General features: G+C 54.2%; 1 protein-coding gene across 2 annotated transcripts; it reads left to right on the top strand.

Moving 5' to 3' along the window:
* Positions 1–7,789: 7,789 nt before the first annotated feature.
* On the top strand, positions 7,790–18,554 carry FOXF1 (forkhead box F1). Of its 2 annotated transcripts, XR_009419346.1 has the most exons (3): positions 7,790–8,879; positions 10,472–11,119; positions 18,490–18,554. XR_009419346.1 is itself a non-coding variant. In XM_059481528.1 (2 exons), the coding sequence occupies exons 1-2, from the start codon at positions 7,820–7,822 to the stop codon at positions 10,630–10,632; spliced, it is 1,221 nt and encodes a 406-aa protein (XP_059337511.1). In that variant the 5' UTR covers positions 7,790–7,819; the 3' UTR covers positions 10,633–11,936. The 2 variants fall into 2 exon arrangements, 1 of the variants encoding a protein (XP_059337511.1); XM_059481528.1 differs by lacking the exon at positions 18,490–18,554 and having other exon boundaries at positions 10,472–11,936.
* The last annotated feature ends 310 nt before the right edge of the window (positions 18,555–18,864 follow it).

The raw sequence follows: 18,864 nt of genomic DNA, 5'->3' as shown, positions 1-18,864 counted from the left end.
TTTTTTTCTTCATTTCATTTTCTTTCTTTCTTTCTTTCTTTCTTTCTTTCTTTCTTTCTTTCTTTCTTTCTTTCTTTCTTTCTTTCTTCTTCTTTCCTTCTTTCTTTCTCTCTCTCTCTCTCTCTCTCTCTCTTTCTCTCTTTTTCTCTCTTCCAGCTTTTCCCATTTCCCTTTTATTTTTCTCTTTCTCCTCATTTCTTTCTTATTCTTTGTTTCCTTTTTTGCTTCTCCATTTCCCCATTCCTCCGGGTTTTTTTTCACCCTTTCTCTATTTCTCACTCTCTTGCTCTTCATTTGTCTTAATTTCCTTTCCTCTCTTATTTCTTTCAGTTTCTCCCTCACATTCCTTCTAGTTCTCGTTCTTTATATAATTTTTCCTCTTTCTTTCTTTTTCTTTCTTTCTTTTTCTCTTTCTTTCTTTTTCTTTCTTTCTTTCTTTCTTTCTTTCTTTCTTTCTTTCTTTCTTTCTTTCTTTCTTTCTTTCTTTCTTTCTTTCTTTCTTTCTTCTCTATTCTCTCTTTTCTTTCTTTTCTTTCTTTTCTTTCTTCCTTCTCTTTCTTTTTTTTCCTTCTTTCTTTCCTTCTTTCCCTCTTTCTCTCCCCCCCATCTCTCTTTCATTTCTCCTTCTTTCCTCCCTCCTGTTCTCTGTTTTCTCTCCTTCTCTTTCATCCTCTCTCCCCTCCAGCACGATCTCTCCGTACATTCATTTATTGCAATATTTGGAAACATTTCTGTTTTCCTTTCCTGGGGCAGCGGGGCAAACCAGACCCAGGGCTGCGCTCCAGCTCAGCTCCAAACCCTTTTCCCGAGGACAGAAAAATCCCTTTCCTGCGGTGCCAGCGCGGATTTCCCAGCTCGGTTGTGTTTGGCCGGCCCCGCTCCCACTCGGGCACTTTTCCATCGCTTTTGGGGCTCAGCCGGGTCCCCACGCGGGATACGGGGAGAAACCGCGGTTCCGAGTGGGGGAAAACTCCTCCAGCCCTCGCTGCTCTGAGCCCCAAGTGATCAAATTCGATCGTTTCCAGAGGAAAAACGAATAATCCTGGAAGGAAAATTCTGATGCTGCAGCCCCAGCCCTCGGGCAGCATCTCTGCGCGCAGCTATCCCGCAAAATCTGCGGGAGAAAGGAGCTGCAGAAACTCCCTCGTTCCCCGATTTTAAGGAGGGTTCATGCAAAATTAGTTGGTGAATTTTCACAACTTGAATTTGAGGGAGATTGGGAGAGAGGAGCTGAGGGTGCTGCGCAAATCGCCCAGGGAGTTTTGCAATTTCCCGAGCGGTTCTGAGAGCGGGAAAAGCAAAACCATTTCTGGGTTCATTATTCGAATTTTTAGTGAGTTCTTGGCCAGTTTTGGTGCGGTTTTCCTTTATTTTAGGTAGGAGTATTTTGTTGTTGTTTTCAGTGGATCGTTCTTTCGGGTTTTTTGGGTGTTTTTACAAAATCCTTCCAAATTCCTCTCTGGCTTCGGAATTCCTCCCAGTCCCTCTGGCACATCCACCCCAAAAGCCCCAAAATATTCACATCGGGAAGACGGACACATGAACGCACCCGTTCCCTTCCCTTTCCCAGGGTGATTCTCCCAAAATAAAAATCAATCCCTTTGCTGCAGAAATCGTTAAACTTCGGGGCACAACAACCCGAGCTGGGGAAAGTTTTCCCACCTTGGCTCGGGCATTTTATGTTTCTACAGCTCATCTTTCCCGGGAATGCCGGCCGAGCTTTTTATTCCCGGCAGAATATTTTTAAAGCCCCTCCAGGTCGTTTTTAATATTTAAGTAGGTGCTGGTTGTGCAAAAGGGACCGATTTACGAGGAGCTGCTCTGTTATCGGGAGGTGGGAAAGATGATAAACCAATTTTTGGTGTATTTTAACTCTCTGCTCTGGCAGCTGTAAAGTAGAGGGGTGCACGAACCTGCAGCACGCAGACCCCGCTGATGCACAACATCATTATTTGGGAATTCTGGCGATGGAAAACAGTTTTTTTTTTTTTGTCGGGAAAGCTTCCAAGGCAAACTATCCCCAGATTTTTGCAAAGAAAGAATCGGGGAGAGCACAACAGCGGGAATTTCTCTTTACAGAGGGAATTCCTGGCGGTGTTAGTGACCGAACCCCGGCTTTGGGTTGGGAAAAGGGGGACACGGAGTTTGTGTGTGTGTAGAACCCGCAGCCCACCAGGCCGTTGTGCAGCCCAGCCGCGCTCCTGCGCGATTTCCCTTTCTCCACACGAACACCCCAAGCTTCCCTACAGCCAAAGCTGCTTTTGCAGTGCTCTGTCCCTGCACCGTGGGCACGAACAGGAGGGTTCTGCAGCCCCAGGGACCTTCTCGCACCGAGGTTTTGCTGCCCCGATACCTCCAGGGACATCCCCGTTCTCAGCATCCCTCCGTGTCCCTGTCCTGCCCGGGTGGCTCTGCCCGCTGGGCAGGTGACAAGGGACAAGGGCTGGCAAGGGACAAGGGCTGGCAAGGGACAAGGGCTGGCAAAGGACAAGGGCTGCTGCCTGCTGGGCACCCCGACACCCGCCCAGGGCAGTGCCCGGTGCTGCCACCCCGGCCCGGGTGATGCTCTGTGCTGGATAAAATCCCTTTTCCCTGCAATAAGCCCACCTGGATCTGCACCCGTGGGTCCCCCCAGTTTCCCCTCGGGGTTTTCCTCTTAGAGATCGCGCTGTCCTCACCCCCAGGGTGCTGTGCCCTGGATCTTTCCCCAAACCCGCCGTGTTTGTTGTCCGCATCCCCCCGCATGTTTAGGAGCGATCCACGCCGCCACCTTGCTCGTTATTTATCCCCAGAACTGACGGTCCCTGCGACTTTTGGCACCCGTGGAAGAAATCACCTGTTCTTCCTTTATCGGGATATTCCGTTTGAATTTCTCCCACCTCTCGGTGCAGACGGATTTTGTGGGACACCCCAAAATGGGGCTGGTGACCTTCGCCTGCCTGATGCTAAAATTCCCCTTTCCACCAGCACCGGCACATTGCTGGGATTTCGACAGCGTTTTGCTTTAAACTTGGGGAAAAAACAAACCAAAACAAACCAAAACAAAGGGCTTCCATAAGGCTGGAAATGAGGCTGAACGCCCTGGAATTCCCTCGTCCTCCTCGTTTTGTGGAGACCCCCGGCCCGGCTTGGCCCAGCCGGACTTTTGGCACCGGGAGTCGCCGGGGGCTGGAGGTGGTTCCCGATGACAAAAAGCTCAGCAGCGAATCGAAAGGTTTCTCTAGCACAATTTTATCTCTATCCTGACGGGATTCGGTGCTGGAAAAGCTGGAAGTGGTTATGAATTTTGTTTGGATGCCATTGCTATGCCAAGTTGTTGGGAGAAGGGAAATCCCATCCCAAGGGTTGTTTGCTTTGGGAGCATCCCTAACCTCGGGCCCCCAGGGAAGAAACCTCGTCCAGGAAAGCCTGAATGCCTCAGGAACGGATTTACACCTGGATTTACACCTGGATTTACACTTGGATTTACAATTCGAGCTGCCTTTAAGGGCGAATTTGTGCGATGTGGGAGCATCACTTGCCGGGTCTCAGCCCCGCTGTTTCTCTCGGTACCAAATTCTCCGGGGCTGAACCCCAGCCAGCCCAAAAGCATCTCCCCGGGAAAACGCTCTAGCAATCCGTCCCTGAGCGGGGATATAAATACCCGGAGATATTTGGAAGATCTCTGTGGGAAGCGATTGTGTCTGAGTGGTAGCGCTCCGAGCTTATTATCGCTGGAACCGATTTGTATTGCAGGGAGCGGCTCCTGCCAGAAAACTGCACAGCAAAAAAATCCCGAGCTGAAGAAGGCTGTAAATTCCTGTGCTGCAATATTTCACTGAAGGACGTCATGGAAAATCTGGGCTTGAAGGGCGGGGGCAGACTCGGGACGGGCAGAGGGGGGAAACGGAGACAAAAAGGGGCAGATTAAGATTTTCTTCTGTTTTTTTTTTTTTTTTTTTTAATTTTTTCCCTTTCTGACCAAAGCCTGAACTTGCGGTGACAGCCAGCCCGCACCTCCCCGCAGCCGCCTCACACACTTGGGCAGCTTCGTTGCGCTCCCAATTTCGGCTTCTGCTCTCCCAAAAATCTTCTCCTGGAGAAGATTTTGCCTCCAGGAATGCGAGAGGCCAAGGCTGGGATGGGAAAGATCCAAAGCGGTGCCGTGTGCTGGACCCGCAAAACAATATTTGGGGTGTGCGTGCATGTCCCTAAAAACATCTCTCCCTCGGTGCTTCCACCTTCCCCCAGCTCTCCTCCCTCCATCCTCGACCCCCTCGCCTTTAAATAAACATTTAGGGATCAATTCGCCGCGGATTTGGGGGCCAGCGGCCACGGGGATGGCGGCGACTGGAAAAAAAAAAATAAAATAAAAAATAAAAACCCCGAAAGCAGGCGAGGGGGAAAGGCTGGTGCTGGGGAACGGGGGCGTCCCGCGGGGGTGTTAATGCAAAGCAGGACAGCGGGGAGGGGGACACGGGGCGGTCACTCCCCTCGGCCTGGGTGGTCCGGGCTCGCAGGAACAGCCCGGCCCCTGGCGGAGCAGCACCCTGGAACAATCCCACCTAGATCCAGTTCCATCCTCGGGTTACACCGGCCTGCGAGCCGACTTGACTTCACTTAAGCAATTAGCTAGGAAAAATACCTTGGGCGCAGGAAAAGGAAGAAAGCTCGGATTTGTCTATTTTTACACAAAACACGGCCCGAGTTTGGGGCAGGGGGAGGGAAGGAGCCGGGTGGGAAGGGAACGGGGCCGGGGGTGTTGGAGGGGTCGGGAAAGCGGCTCCGAGAGGGATGGCAGAGGCTAATTGCGCCAGATGATAATTTAATTTTTGTCATTTCTTCTTTTCCTCCCTTCTTTTCATCTCTGCCCGTCGGGGGCTGGGGAGGACCCGATTAAGCCACCCAAATCACGAGCAGACAACACCAAAAGCGAGTCTCGTTTTCCCCCACACCATCCTCCTCCTCCTCGTACACCAGGCATTTCCTCCCCAAAACTCTCCTTTCCCCAACATGTGCGCTCCGATTAAAACCCCCAAACATTTCTGCAATTCCCACGACGAGGCCTATAGGACCCGGAGCGAGATATTCCCATTTTAAACTTTTGCTAGCTGTAATAAATGCATCGCAAACCAAATCTTCCCCTCCTAAAAGATATTGCAAGAGGGAGAAAGGGCACTCGTGAAGGAAGTGATTTTCTTTGAGGGGAAATAGTTTGATTTCCACGGAGAGTTTTGGGGTTTTTTTTAACTCGGAGATATTTTATTTCCTCGTGGAAACGCTGCCGGTGGCAAACGATTTGAACGAGATTTTTCCACGGGGGCTTTGTGCTGTGTTTAGAGCTCCATCCCCGGGTGTTTTGGGGGCAGATCGGGGAGATTCGGACGCAGAGTGATACAAAACAAAGAAATCCACCCTTTTCGCGAGCCGGGGGGGAACATTCGATGCGGAGCAAAGCTCGAGGTCAGAGATGCGCTCCCACAGCAAAAATAAAAAGAAATACAGCGAGAAGCAGAGGGAATATTCTGCACCAGCCTAAACCCCGGGGAAGGTGATTGCTTCCCAAAAAAGCGATTTTGGGGGGCTTTCCCCCCTTCCCGAGCAGCCCCGCGCAGAGGGAGCAGCGGCCGCCGCCTCCCAGGGCAGCAGGAGCTGCTCCTTCTCCTCCTGTTCCGGGGAAAAACTCCAGAAATAACTGAAATAACTGTCCCAACCTCCTCCCACCCTCCCTGGCTACCTGCCCCCGGCCCGGGGCTTGCCCGGGGCTCTCCCGTGCCTGTCCCGGGCCCGTTTGCACCGGGAACGGGAGGGCCGGTGCTGCCTGAATGATGATTTTTTTTCCCCCCCAAAAGGAGGGAAAAGACAGGAGGGGGGAGGATAGAAAGGTAAAAAAGAAAGAAAAAAGAAAACCCTGATGTGAGATCCCTCTTGGTCGTACCACAGATGTGACAGGCGCCCCGGAGGCTGCTCACAACTGCTCGCCAATAACGCGGAGGGAGTTTGGAAACCCGATCGGTGCCTATCTTTCCTTTAAAAGGTATTAAATTATCATAAAAACCTTGAAAAGCGAAGCTGGAAGACGAAGGGATTGGGGAGGGGGGTGTCCCCTGTTTCTCTTGGCTCAGGGATGCGCCCACAGCCCTGCGGCGAGGCCTGCAGCGGGTGCGGGGGGACGGGATGGACTTTTTCCCCCCATTTTCCTTTCTCTTTTCTTTTCCCCGATGTCGGAAGGGATCAGACGGCAGCAGCAGGCACATCGGCAGCCCTGAGAGCTCAGGCTCCTTCCCCCGTGCCCACCCACAATGTCACCACCCCCGCTCCGCGCCGCTTTCCACGCGCGGGCCGCGACAAGGCGACAAAGGTTCCGAGGGACTTACCTCGAGTGACAGCTCTGCCGGCGGCACGGTGCTCAGAGAGATGGCTTTAGGGGGACAGGGGAGGGAGAAACGGGGCTCTGTACCCCTCTGGTGTTCTGTTCTCCTGCCCCCCACCCGCCGCGTGTGCCCGCGGCACGGCCGGAGCTGAGCGACAAACTCCGGGCACGGAGCCGCGAAACTCCAGCACGGATTTATACACACCCCCCCGAAAAAAACCCCAAATAACCCAAAACGAACCAACCCACCCTCATCCCTAAAGCAGCTCCGGAGCGGGCGAGGGGTCCGCAGCCCGTTCGCGGCCCCGTTCGCGGCGGCGGAGGCAGAAAAGGGCATTTCGCGAGGCAGCGGCAGTTTTCGCCGATTTCTTTTTATTAAAGCACCCCCGAGCCCGTGTTTACATTGCGCAGTATAAACATCCTGCCCGGGCCCGCCGAGCTTAAAAAGAGCGCACGAAGAGGGGGTTTGAAGTGGGTGAAGCTGCGCGCAGCGCGGAGCCGGGGCCGGGCAGCGCCGCGCTGCCCCACGCCACGCGCGGAACCTCCGCGCTGCCCGCACGCCCTTCCCCGGCCCGCGGGGCCCGGGCTGTGCTTTCCAGGGCTGGGAAAAGGGGCAGGGAGGGGATGGAGGAGCCTCACGGTCACGCGTGGCATAAATCACACACAGTCACACGCACAGAGATACACGCGCGGTTCTCTCCGCGGCGGGCAGGGGCGCGGCGTGCAGCCCCCCCGGGTGGGGCAGGGCAGGGCGGCGTGGAAAGGGCTCTTTAAAAGCTGCCCACCAGCGGGGAGCGGCGGCGGAGGGGGCCGGCACGGGGCCGGGAGGGCGGGGGGGAGCGGCTCGGGGCGGGGATCTCCGCTCCGCGCTTACGTCTGTCAAAGGAGCGGCAGACGCCGCTGCGAGAGATAAAGTAGAAGGCGAGCGGCGGGACCGGGGGCAGACTCGACAGCCACCACGATGGGAAGCAGCTCCCCGCAGCAGCGGCAGCGCCAGCCCAGCTAAAGCCTCCGGAGGGGACGGCGGCGGCCCCGGGAGCCCGGCCCGGCGAGGGGCAGCGGGGCAGGCGCGGGCGGCGGCCCCGGCTCGGCTCTCTCTCAGCAGCAGCAGCAGCAGCCGAGCTCAGCTCGCTTCCACCCGCCCCCCCATCCCGCCTTCCCCCCGACCCTCCGCCTCTCGCTCGCCTTCTGCAGCCGCGCTCGGATTTAGGGATAAAGTGGGAGGAGGAGGAGGAGGCAAAGGGGGGTGGGGGGTGTCGTCGCTTCCATTTGTTTATCCACGGAGGGGTGAAGTCTCCCGGTGGAAAGCGAAGCCGCCGGGGGGCCGGGAGGACGCCGGAGGGAGGGCGGTGGGTGAGTGGCGAGCCCCCAGCAGCGCGGCCTTTCGCGGGGGCGCTGGGGGGGCGGCAGCAGGAGGAGGAGGAGGAGGGCCGGGGCTGGGGCTGGCCGCCGCGGACCTGGCCGTAGATGACTGCAGAAGCGCAGCAGGCTCTGTCCTCTCAGCCCCCTCCTCCTCCGGTGCAGAGCAGCTACGGCCCCATGTCCTCGGTGGCTGAGAAGCAGCCGCAGAGCTCGGCCATGGACGCCGCCTCCGCGGGGACCGGCGGCGCGGCCGGCAGCGCCCCGGGCAGCGGCGGGGCCCCGGGCGGCGGCGGCCCCAAGGCGAAGAAGACGAACGCGGGGATCCGGCGGCCGGAGAAGCCGCCTTATTCCTACATCGCCCTCATCGTCATGGCTATCCAGAGCTCTCCCTCCAAACGCCTGACCCTCAGCGAGATCTACCAGTTCTTGCAGAGCCGCTTCCCTTTCTTCCGAGGCTCCTACCAGGGCTGGAAAAACTCGGTGCGCCACAACCTCTCGCTCAACGAGTGCTTCATCAAGCTGCCCAAGGGCTTGGGACGCCCGGGCAAGGGCCACTACTGGACCATCGACCCGGCCAGCGAGTTCATGTTCGAGGAGGGCTCGTTCCGCCGCCGGCCCCGCGGGTTCCGGAGGAAATGCCAGGCGCTGAAGCCCATGTACAGCATGATGAACGGGCTCAGCTTCAACCACCTCCCCGACAGCTACGGCTTCCAGGGCTCGGCCGGCGGGCTCTCCTGCCCCCCCAACAGCCTCTCCCTCGAAGGGGGCTTGGGGATGATGAACGGGCATTTGTCCAGCAACGTGGAGGGGATGGGCCTGGCGGGACACTCCGTGCCCCACCTGCCCGCCAACGGTGGGCACAGCTACATGGGCGGCTGCACCGGCTCCTCGGCCGGGGAATACCCGCACCACGACAGCTCCGTGCCCGCGTCCCCGCTGCTCCCCGCCGGCGGCGTGATGGAGCCGCACTCGGTTTACTCCAGCTCGGCCTCGGCGTGGGCGCCCAGCGCCTCGGCGGCCCTCAACACCGGCGCGTCCTACATCAAGCAGCAGCCCCTGTCGCCCTGCAACCCCACGGCCAACCCGCTCTCCTCCAGCCTCTCCACGCATTCCCTGGACCAGCCCTACCTGCACCAGAACAGCCACAACACCGCCGACCTCCAAGGTAAGGCGCGGCCACGCGTGAGGGGCACCCGCGCAAACGGGGCTCGGCCGGGGCTGCGGGCCCCGCTTGGATCCCGGCGGTGCCGCTGCCAGCTGGGATCCCGCTTCGTGGGCGGCTTTAATGATGGTCCCGAGGGGAGGATGCCTTGCCCTCGCTCCTCGCCTCCTTTCCCGGGGGCAGCCCGTCGGGGTTCTCCCCGCTGTGGGCCCGGGGCTCTGCTCTCCCGGCCCGGGGCTCCGCTTTTCCCGGCGGCTCCCTCACGTCCAGGGCCGCCCCAGGCCTAAGGCCGGTGGGCTGAGGCAGCGGGGAGCTGCGGGAAGGAGAGGCCAGGAATGCCCCCTTGGGCTCTCCCACCTCCCTGGGCACTTGGAGGGAAAAGGGAGGAATTTCCCATTGCCATCCCACCCCGTGCCACCCCGGCCCCTTCCCCGCCATCAGCTGTGTTTTTCACACATCTCAAGGCCGTGTTTTCCAGGCCCATCACTTCCCTCCATCCGCCGCCCAAGCCGAATCTCCTGGCCTGGATCCCCCAAATCCTCCCGCTCCCCAAAACCCCGGCTGGGTCTCGTGCCTGGAGCTGTCGGGGCTGCATTTGCCCTGGGGCTTGGAGCCGAGATCGTGTTTGGCCGGGAAAAGGCCTCTGAAGGGACGAGGCCAGCGCTGGGTTTCGCTTTGCTGCCCAAATTCCGCTCGGGCTGCGGTGCCTGCGGGGCTCTCGTGGCACGGGGGAGCCCCCGAGCCATGGGCGGGTGATGGGGCAGATTTGGGGGTCCCTGCCCATCACCCCGGGCTTTCGGGGGAGCGGGACGTGCCTGACAGGAACGGCTGCAAAGCGGAGAACAAACGGGCCAAAAACACAAAGCGAAGCGGGGAAAATGCACCAGCCGGGCCGGGCCGGAGCTGCAGAACCTGGGCAGGGCCCCGGGCAGTGCCCACTACGGGCACCCTCCAGTCCCGGGGCGGTTCCCGGAGCTCAGCGCGTCCAGGGCCTCTGGAAAACGGAGCTGGGAATCCGCCCCGAGGAGCCACCGGGCCCGTGCGCGGCCTTCACGGAATCGCTCAGATTTTCACCCAAAGGAGCGGCGGGAGCGCTCCGGGGCAGGGCACCCCCTGCCCAGGGCACCCCCAATTCCCGGGGCGCTTTTCCATGCCGAGGAGGCGGAGGGGCGGCGGGAACAGCCCCGCTCCCGGCGGCTCTCGGCCCCACCGCCGCTCCCGGAGCTGCCCCGCTCCGCACCCGGCGCATTTCCCGCACGGGCCGAGGCGGTGGGAAAAGCAGCTGGGGCGAAAGAAAATAAATCCAAGTGTTGAAACAAAACCAAAAACCCCTAAACCCAAAGCAAATCCCTTCTGCTCGCAGCGCCCTCGGGCCGGGCAGGGAATCGCCGTCCCGGGGCTCTCTCTGCCGCACCTGCCCGCACCCGCGGATCCCAATGTGCCAAAACAGCCCCAAATCCGCGCTCGGAGCAGGGTGTGCTGGCGGGTTGGGTTGTTGGGATTTTTTTTAACCCCATCCCGCGTTGCTGGGATGTTGTTCGCCCTCTCCTGCTGAACCTCTTGGCGCTGCTGACCATCTCTCCCCCGTCCCGCAGGCATCCCGCGGTATCACTCGCAGTCTCCGAGCATGTGCGACCGAAAGGAATTCGTCTTCTCTTTCAACGCCATGGCCTCCTCCTCCATGCATTCGGCGGGCAGCGGCTCCTATTACCACCAACAAGTGACATACCAGGACATCAAGCCGTGCGTTATGTGAGCCGAGCCGGGCCGGACAAACGCCGCTCCTGGGGCCGGAGCCGGGCCATGAGCATCCCCCAGGACGCTCCGGGTGCCAGGGGATGTCCCATATCCTGTGTCCCCATGTCCCAGCAAGGCTTTGGGCAGCAAGAATGGACCGGAGCCGGGCCCTGAGCATCCCCCAGGACGCTCTGGGTGCCTCCCCCGGGACGCTTCGGGTGCCAGGGGATGTCCCATGTCCCCTGTCCCAGTCTGGGTTTGGGCAGCAGGAACGGACCGGACCAGGCAATGAGCATCCCCCAGGACGCTCTGGGTGCCAGGGGATGTCCCATGTCCTATGTCCCCATGTCCCAGCCTGGCTTTGGGCAGCAGGAACGGACCGGAGCTCCGGCAGCGAGCTGAGCATCGAGCCCGTCTGTGCCTCCTTCTTCTGCTCGGGGAGGGATGGAGGAGAAAGCAAAAGCAGCCCCACCGTCCATCCCGAAAGCCTCGGCTGCGAGTTTGGGGTGAGGCTTTGCTAAATGAAGGTTTTGATGCTTCTTTAAAAAAAAAAAAATGAAATTGCAAACTCAGTTTGGGAGTTGGCGGCGAGCGATGGGGGCTGGAAAAGACCCCAAACTCAAATCCCCTCGGTGCCGTCTCACTTCGAGCCCGGAAAAAAATGCTTTTAAAAAAAATTTTCCTTCCTTTTTTTAATTTTTTTTTTTTTTTTTTTTTTTTTTTTTTTTTTGCCGGCCAACACCCAGCGGGCAAAAAAATCTCTCAGAGGGATTTTTCGGAACTATGAATTTTGGGTTTTTTTGCCTGCATAAAGACTGCAGGATCAGACCCTATGCAGAGAGAACAAGGCACTTTGGAAAGAGACAGCCATGCTCATCCTGTTATTTATTCTACAATTCTTTTTTTTTTGTTGTTGTTTTTGTTGTTGTTGCTAATAATCGAGACACGAATAGTCTCAGTTGATCAGTATTAAATCGGGGAATCTCTGTTGGCAATATTTGCCATATAGATTTGGGTTTTTTTAGTTAACCTTTGTAAATTTGCAAGCGACCGTGGTCTCTGTGTAAAGACAATCCTCCATATGTTTTTATAGAAATATATATATAATGAAGGATTATTCCCCTCCCTCCCCTCTCTATTTTTTTTTTTTTCCACCCTGACGTTGTACAGTTCGGTGACACCTATTTTAATTCTTTCTGCACTGTATAAAATTGTAATTATGTGGGTTTGTTTTTTTGATTTTTTTCGCCTTTTTTTTTTCTGTACGTTTTGTCCCTAAAGAAAAAAAAAAATTCCCGAAATAAAACCTGTATGTTATTTGTACATGGGCTTCACGATTGTATGAGCAGCAAATAAACGAGCATGCGGTGTAATTAAGCTTAATTAATGAGCAGTCCGGCCCTGCAAACCCTCGGGCAACAATTCCCTATCCCGGCACAGACTCAAAATCGACTTTTTAGGGTTTTTTCACCTTGGCGGGGTCCTTCTTGCCAATTTCCCTGCTGGGAAATATTTCAATTGAGGCTATTGAAACGCAGAAGGAGGAAAAGCGGCGGTGCTTTTTATTTTTAGCTTTTTATTATTAGGATTATTCCATTTTTTTTCCAAGGCTAAAGGCGCCGTTTGACAGCTCTTTGCCTCTCCCTCCAATTCCAGGCGTGAGGCTGCCGGGATGAAACCCGCGGCTCCTTTTTCCTCCTCCTCCTCCATCCCGGGAATTTTTCCTGTTCATTTTTCCTCCTCCTCCATCCTGGGAATTTTTCCTGTTCATTTTTCCTCCTCCTCCATCCCGGGAATTTTCTGAGCCGGCAGTTAAATCATTTATTTTCCCTCGTGAAAAATAAATAAAAATTCATAAAATCGACGGAAATTTACTCAAATTAACACAAATTATCAGGAATTAACAAGCAAGATAAAAATTAAGCAGATCGACTGCACCATCTCTGTTGTGCCCGAGGCAGTGATAAATCTGCATTTAAATATTTGTATATTCCTGCGAAATTTTGAGGGATTTTGGCTAATTCAGGATCCTCCAGTATCCAGAATTTTTTGCTTTAATTCGTGGGCCAATCTGTCTCTATTAATATTCAATATTAACGCCCATAAAAAAGAGATGCAGGGGAATTAATCTGATTACGTGGTTGTGGATTTCTGCCTTTAGCGAGGGAAATTTAATCACTGCACACTAATTAGCCCAGCTTAATTAAATCCAAGTTCGCTATAACAAGGGAGAAATTTATGATATTATTGTAATTAAGGCAAAGCTTTATTAGTGCTGGGGGAGGCCTTTTCAGAGTGGGGTTTTAATTGTTGTTTTCTGGGGTTTTTTTGAGGAGCATTGTGGGCTTTGGGGTGGTTTTTTTTTAAATTTTGTTAATGTTTTGGGGGTTTTTAAATATTATTTTAGCTCTCTTTAAGCCAGCAGCAATCTGCCTGCAGCATTATTTGTTTTCCTCGTTTTTATGCTTTTCTGGGCGGATCTTTCCCACATCCCTGTCAGAGGTGAGCACGTTGTCTCCATCCTTTTAGGTACAAGCTGCAACCAGAAGGTTTTTTACTCCTGAAGCAAACATCTGCACGAGGTGTGGCTTCAATAATGGTCCAGGGTTAGGGGCTCAGCTCTTTGAAATGCCATGGTCACTCGAAGGTTTGTTTTCATCCCTTTGGGTTGATCTGGGGTTGATTTTGGGTGGATTTTGAATGGATTTTGGGTTGATTTTGGGTAGATTTGGGGTTGATTTTGGGTCCTGTTTGGCTGGGCAGGGCAGGCAGCACCTTGTGAGGCTCGGGCCCAGCTCGCAGGGGTTCTGTATCTGCTCCCCACCAAAGCCTGATGTGATTCATTCCCCTCCCTCCCGTGGCTTTCCAAACCTGGAAAAACAGAGCAGCTGCATTCCGGGGACGCCACATATTCCTCAAGCCAGTGAGCTCAGTCTAAACAGGAGCTCTCCATCCCAGAGCCCTCCAGCAGCCAGGAGGGACCAAAACCCCCCAGCTCCTGTAAAACCCCAACTCTGCATCTGCAAAACCCCAATTCTCCATCTGCAAAACCCCCAATTCTCCATCTGCAAACCCCCAACTCTCCATCTGCAAAACCCCAACTCTGCATCTGCAAAACCCCAATTCTCCATCTGCAAACCCCCCAATTCTCCATCTGCAAAACCCCCCAGCTCCTGCAAACCCCCAATTCTCCATCTGCAAAACCCCAACTCTGCATCTGCAAACCCCCAATTCTCCATCTGCAAATCCCCAACTCTGCATCTGCAAAACCCCCAATTCTCCATCTGCAAAACCCCCAATTCTCCATCTGCAAACCCCCAATTCTCCATCTGCAATACCCCAACTCTGCATCTGCAAAACCCCCAACTCTCCATCTGCAAACCCCCCAATTCTCCATCTGCAAACCCCCAATTCTCCATCTGCAAAACCCCCAATTCTCCATCTGCAAACCCCCAACTCTCCATCTGCAAATCCCCCAACTCTCCATCTGCAAAACCCCCAATTCTCCATCTGCAATACCCCAACTCTGCATCTGCAAAACCCCCAACTCTCCATCTGCAAAACCCCCAACTCTGCATCTGCAAAACCCCAACTCTGCATCTGCAAATCCCCCAACTCTCCATCTGCAAACCCCCCAATTCTCCATCTGCAAAACCCCAACTCTGCATCTGCAAATCCCCCAACTCTCCATCTGCAAAACCCCAACTCTGCATCTGCAAAACCCCCGTTTCTCCATCTGCAAAACCCGATTCTCCATCTGCAAAACCCCCAATTCTCCATCTGCAAAACCCCCCAGCTCCTGCAAATCCCCCAACTCTCCATCTGCAAAATCCTCCCCCAGTTCCTGCAAAACCTTCCCCAACTCCTGCAAAACCCCTCAGCTCCTAAAAATCCCCCCAGGTCCTGCAAAACCCCCCTAACTCTCCATCTCCAAAAGCCCAATGGGGTTTTTCACAATATTTTCAATCCCAGGGGATGCAAACCCCAAGACAAACCTCCCCAGCTCCTGTAAAACCCCCTCCAAATCCTTCAAAACCTCCCAACTCTCCATCTGCAAAGCCCAATGGAATTTTTTCCAGTATTTTCAGCAAACCCCAGTATTTTTTAACAAACCCCAAGCTGTTTGTGCATTTCCAGGAGTGGCTGGGCTCTGAGAGGAGGTGAGGAGGGATAAACTTGCCCAGAAATGCTGTTGGAGCCCTGGGAGCGCAGCGAGGCAGGGCTTGCTCAGAAATGTGGGATTTGCTGCTGGAAAGGCTCAGATCTGGCTGAGCTCAGCTGCTGGGGCTCAGCTCAGCACCAGCTCCCTGCTCCTCATCCCTCACACCCCAATCCTAAGGGGAAATAACCCATTTTCTTTTGGGGTTTTGGCATTTCTACTTCAGGAAACAGCTTCTCATTGCTGATGTCCTATGCAGGCCCGACAACTTTCTACAGGGTTGGAATTGCCCAGGGATTTTCTACAGGGAAGGAATTACCCAGGAATTTTCTAGAGGGATGGAATTGTCCAGGAATTTTCTAGAGGGTTGGAATTGCCCAGGAATTTTTTACAGGGATGGAATTACCCAGGAATTTTCTAGAGGGATGAAATCGCCCAGGAATTTTCTACAGGGATAAAATTTTGGAGTCTGATGACAAACAGGGCTTGGTGTCTCCAGGCAGGTTGTTCCCTCTGGATCAGGGGACATTGGTGTCCCTTTTGCAGGGATTCTGGTGGCAAATTCTGGCAAATCCAGAAGATTCTGGTGCTTCCCTCCGTTTCTCCCAGGGTTTCCCCCCATCCCCACAAGGCCCCCATGGAGCTGGAGCTGTGTCTGTCACTGTCACCTGCTCGAGGGCTCGTGTCCCCAGGGGTGTTTGTGAGCCCCACGTGGGGACAGAGCTGGAGGGAGCACAGGGATGGTGCAGGGATCCCAAGGAAGGCCTGGAAGAGGGGATGTGGGGGTGTGGAGGCACACATTTTTAGGAGGGTCCATTGGGATGATCTGCTGCATTTTTTGGGAGGCAGCATTTGGGTGGGGATGGTGGTGAGGGGTCTTTCAGAAATACCGAGGGGTTTGGAGGATCCTGGGGGTTCTGGAGGGTCCTAGGGACACTGGATGATCCCAGAGGACTGGAGCATCCTGTGGGAGAATTGGAGGGATCCTGAGGGGCTGAGGGGTCCTGGGAGCTGAGGGATCCTGGGGGCTTTTGGACAATCCCAGGTGGGTTTGAGGGATCCTTGGGGGTTTGGAAGATCCCAGTGGGTTTGGATGATACCAAGGCTGTTTAATGATGCCGGGGGCGCTGGATCCTGGTGGGTTTGGATGATCCTGGTGGGATTTGGATGATCCCAGGGGTGTTGGAAGACCCTGGTGGGATTTGGATGATCCTGGGGTGCTGATGATCCCAGGGAGATCTGCATGATCCTGGTGGGATCTGGATGATCCTGCTGGGACTGGATGATCACGGTGATACTGGGATGATCTCAGTGGGATTGGATGATCCTGGTGATATCCGAATGATCCTGGTGGGGTTGGATGATCCTGGTGGGGTTGGGATGATCCCAGTGGGATTGGATGATCCTGGTGATATCCGGGTGGTGCCAGTGATATCCGGATGATCCTGGTGGGTTTGGGATGATCCCGGTGATAAATTCAGACGATCCTGGTGGGTTTGGATGATCCCAGTGATATATTCGGATGATCCTGGTGGGTTTGGATGATCCCGGTGATAAATTCGGATGATCCTGGTGATATCCAGTGATAAATTCGGATGATCCCAATGATATATCCGGATGATCCCGGTGATAAATTCAGATGATCCTGGCGATATCGGGATGATCCCAGTGATATATCCAGATGATCCTGGTGATATCCGGATGATCCCGGTGATACATCCGGATGACCCCGGTAATATATTTGGGATGATCCCAGTGATATATCCGGATGATCCCGGCGATACATCCGTATGATCCCGGTGATATATCTGGGATGATCCTGGTGATATCCGGATGATCCCGGTGATATATCTGGATGATCCTGGTGATATATTCAGGATGATCCCGGTGATATATCCGGATGATCCCGGTGATATATCGGGGATGATCCTGGTGATATCTGGATGATCCTGGTGATATATCTGGGATGATCCCGGTGATATATTCAGGATGATCCCGGTGATATATTCCGGATGATCCCGGTGATATATCCGGGATGATCCCGGTGATATATCCGGGATGATCCCCGTGATATATTCAGGATGATCCCAGTGATATATCCGGGATGATCCCGGTGATACATCCGGATGATCCCGGTGATATATCCGGGGTGATCCTGGCGATATCGGGATGATCCCAGTGATACATCCGGCTGATCCCGGTGATAAATTTGGATGATCCCGGTGATATATCCGGGATGATCCCGGTGATATATCTGGATGATCCCGGTGATATATCCGGGATGATCCCGGTGATACATCCGGATGATCCCGGTGATAATTTCGGATGATCCCGGTGGGATCGTCGATCCCGGGGTTTGGGGGGCGGTGCCGTTCCCGTGCCGGCAGCGCCACCTGGCGGCAGCGAGCGGGAGCGCCGGCCCTCGGCTGCCCCAAAATTTGGCTCCAAGCCCGTCCAGGTGGGGCAGGTTTGGAGCCTCTCCCCACCTGGTGGATGCTAAAAATCTCGGGGTTTCTTTCCTTATTAGTTAATTTTTTTAAAATATCTTTTTAAATATATTTATTTTATTTTCATTTTTCCCTTCTGGCATCCAGACCTGTGAGGGGGAACATCCCTTTATCCCATCTTCACACAGGTGAAACTCCTTTACGGAGCACTTTGGGATCAAACCTTTTCCGTGCCCAGGTGGGACAGATGGGAATAGCTGGCATGGAAAAGCATGGAGTGTTCAATGGATGCAGGCATCTGACACAGGATGCTCGCAGATGGGCTGGATTATCCAGATTTACAGAAAAACTTGAAGATTTAACCTGTGCCAACAACACCTGGAACCTTCCATGGGTTATTTGGGATACCAAGGGATGAGTCTGGCACCAAGTTCTTAGCAGGTATAAAGGCTGAGATCCATAAGAATCAGTTGGTGCCTGATTTCTCCCTCAAAACCAAAACATTTGGGATCTGTGCACCTCAGGGGATCAAAGAATAGCTCTTGTCACTTTGGGAGGGGACTTCAATTTCTGCAATGCTTTTGGGAGGCCACACCTGAACATCTGCTCCCTTTCCAAGCATAACTCCTGCCTGATGCTCTGCAGGAAAAGAAAAGGCAGTGCTGGGATGCTCCTGGGAGCTTTATCCCTGCCAAGGAATCTTTGCACAAGGAATCCCCCTCAGGGATCAAACAGGTGGATGAAAAGAGCCCCTGAGGAGCAGGAGGCGTCCGCAGAGCAGCTCTGCAGCTGGAAGCTGATGTTATTCCTGGAAATTCTCAGGCTGAGTGAGGAGAGGCAAGGGGCTGCCCTGTTTTCTTTAGTAACTTTCCCTGCCAGAATCCAGAGGAATTAAAACCAGAATATTCAAATCAGTGGTTAGACTGGATAATCCCAGGGGGTGTTTTCCGATCTAAATGATCCTGTGGGTTTATTATTAATAAAACATAACAGAAGGAATAAATCTTACTGAGCTTCTGGCTCAATATCCAAATTTCCATTATCACAGGGTGCCCAGAGCAGCTGTGGCTGCCCCTGGATCCCTGGAAGTGTCCAAGGCCAGGCTGGATGAGGCTTGGAGCACCCTGGGATGGTAGAAAGTGTCCCTGCCTTGATGAGCTTTGAGGTCCCTTCCAACCCAAACCATTCCATGAATCAGAGGTTGCTTCGCTTCATCCAACTTCTGATGAATATTCCAACTCCAGTCTTAAAATGAACTCATTTTTTTCAGGGGAGCTGCAGATCCTTTGGAAAGTTTCACTGAGGAGTCACTGTGCCATCAACAGGGATTTCCTCTCCTCACACACTTCTCCAGGTCACCTCAGAGATCTCTGAACAAGCACCGGAGAGCAAATGGCAACTCCAGAGGTCAAACCATGGTTAAATCATGGGAAGGGATGTGGGGACACTGGCAGTGCCACTTGGCAGTGAGAACAGGAGCCTGAGCACAGACCTTCCTTTATTTAAAGCAGCAAGGCTCAAAAAACGCCCTGGAATGGCACAGAAAGTGCAGCTCTGTGGCTCAGCTCAGCTTCAGCCTAATTACTGCAAAAATAAACAACCACACCTGGGAAGGCAGGATGACATGGCCTGGAAAGCTTTGCAG

This window comes from Ammospiza nelsoni, chromosome 13 (assembly GCF_027579445.1).
Source record: "Ammospiza nelsoni isolate bAmmNel1 chromosome 13, bAmmNel1.pri, whole genome shotgun sequence".
Classification (NCBI taxonomy): Eukaryota; Metazoa; Chordata; class Aves; order Passeriformes; family Passerellidae; genus Ammospiza; species Ammospiza nelsoni.
This window is presented reverse-complemented; position numbering and strand designations above follow the sequence as displayed.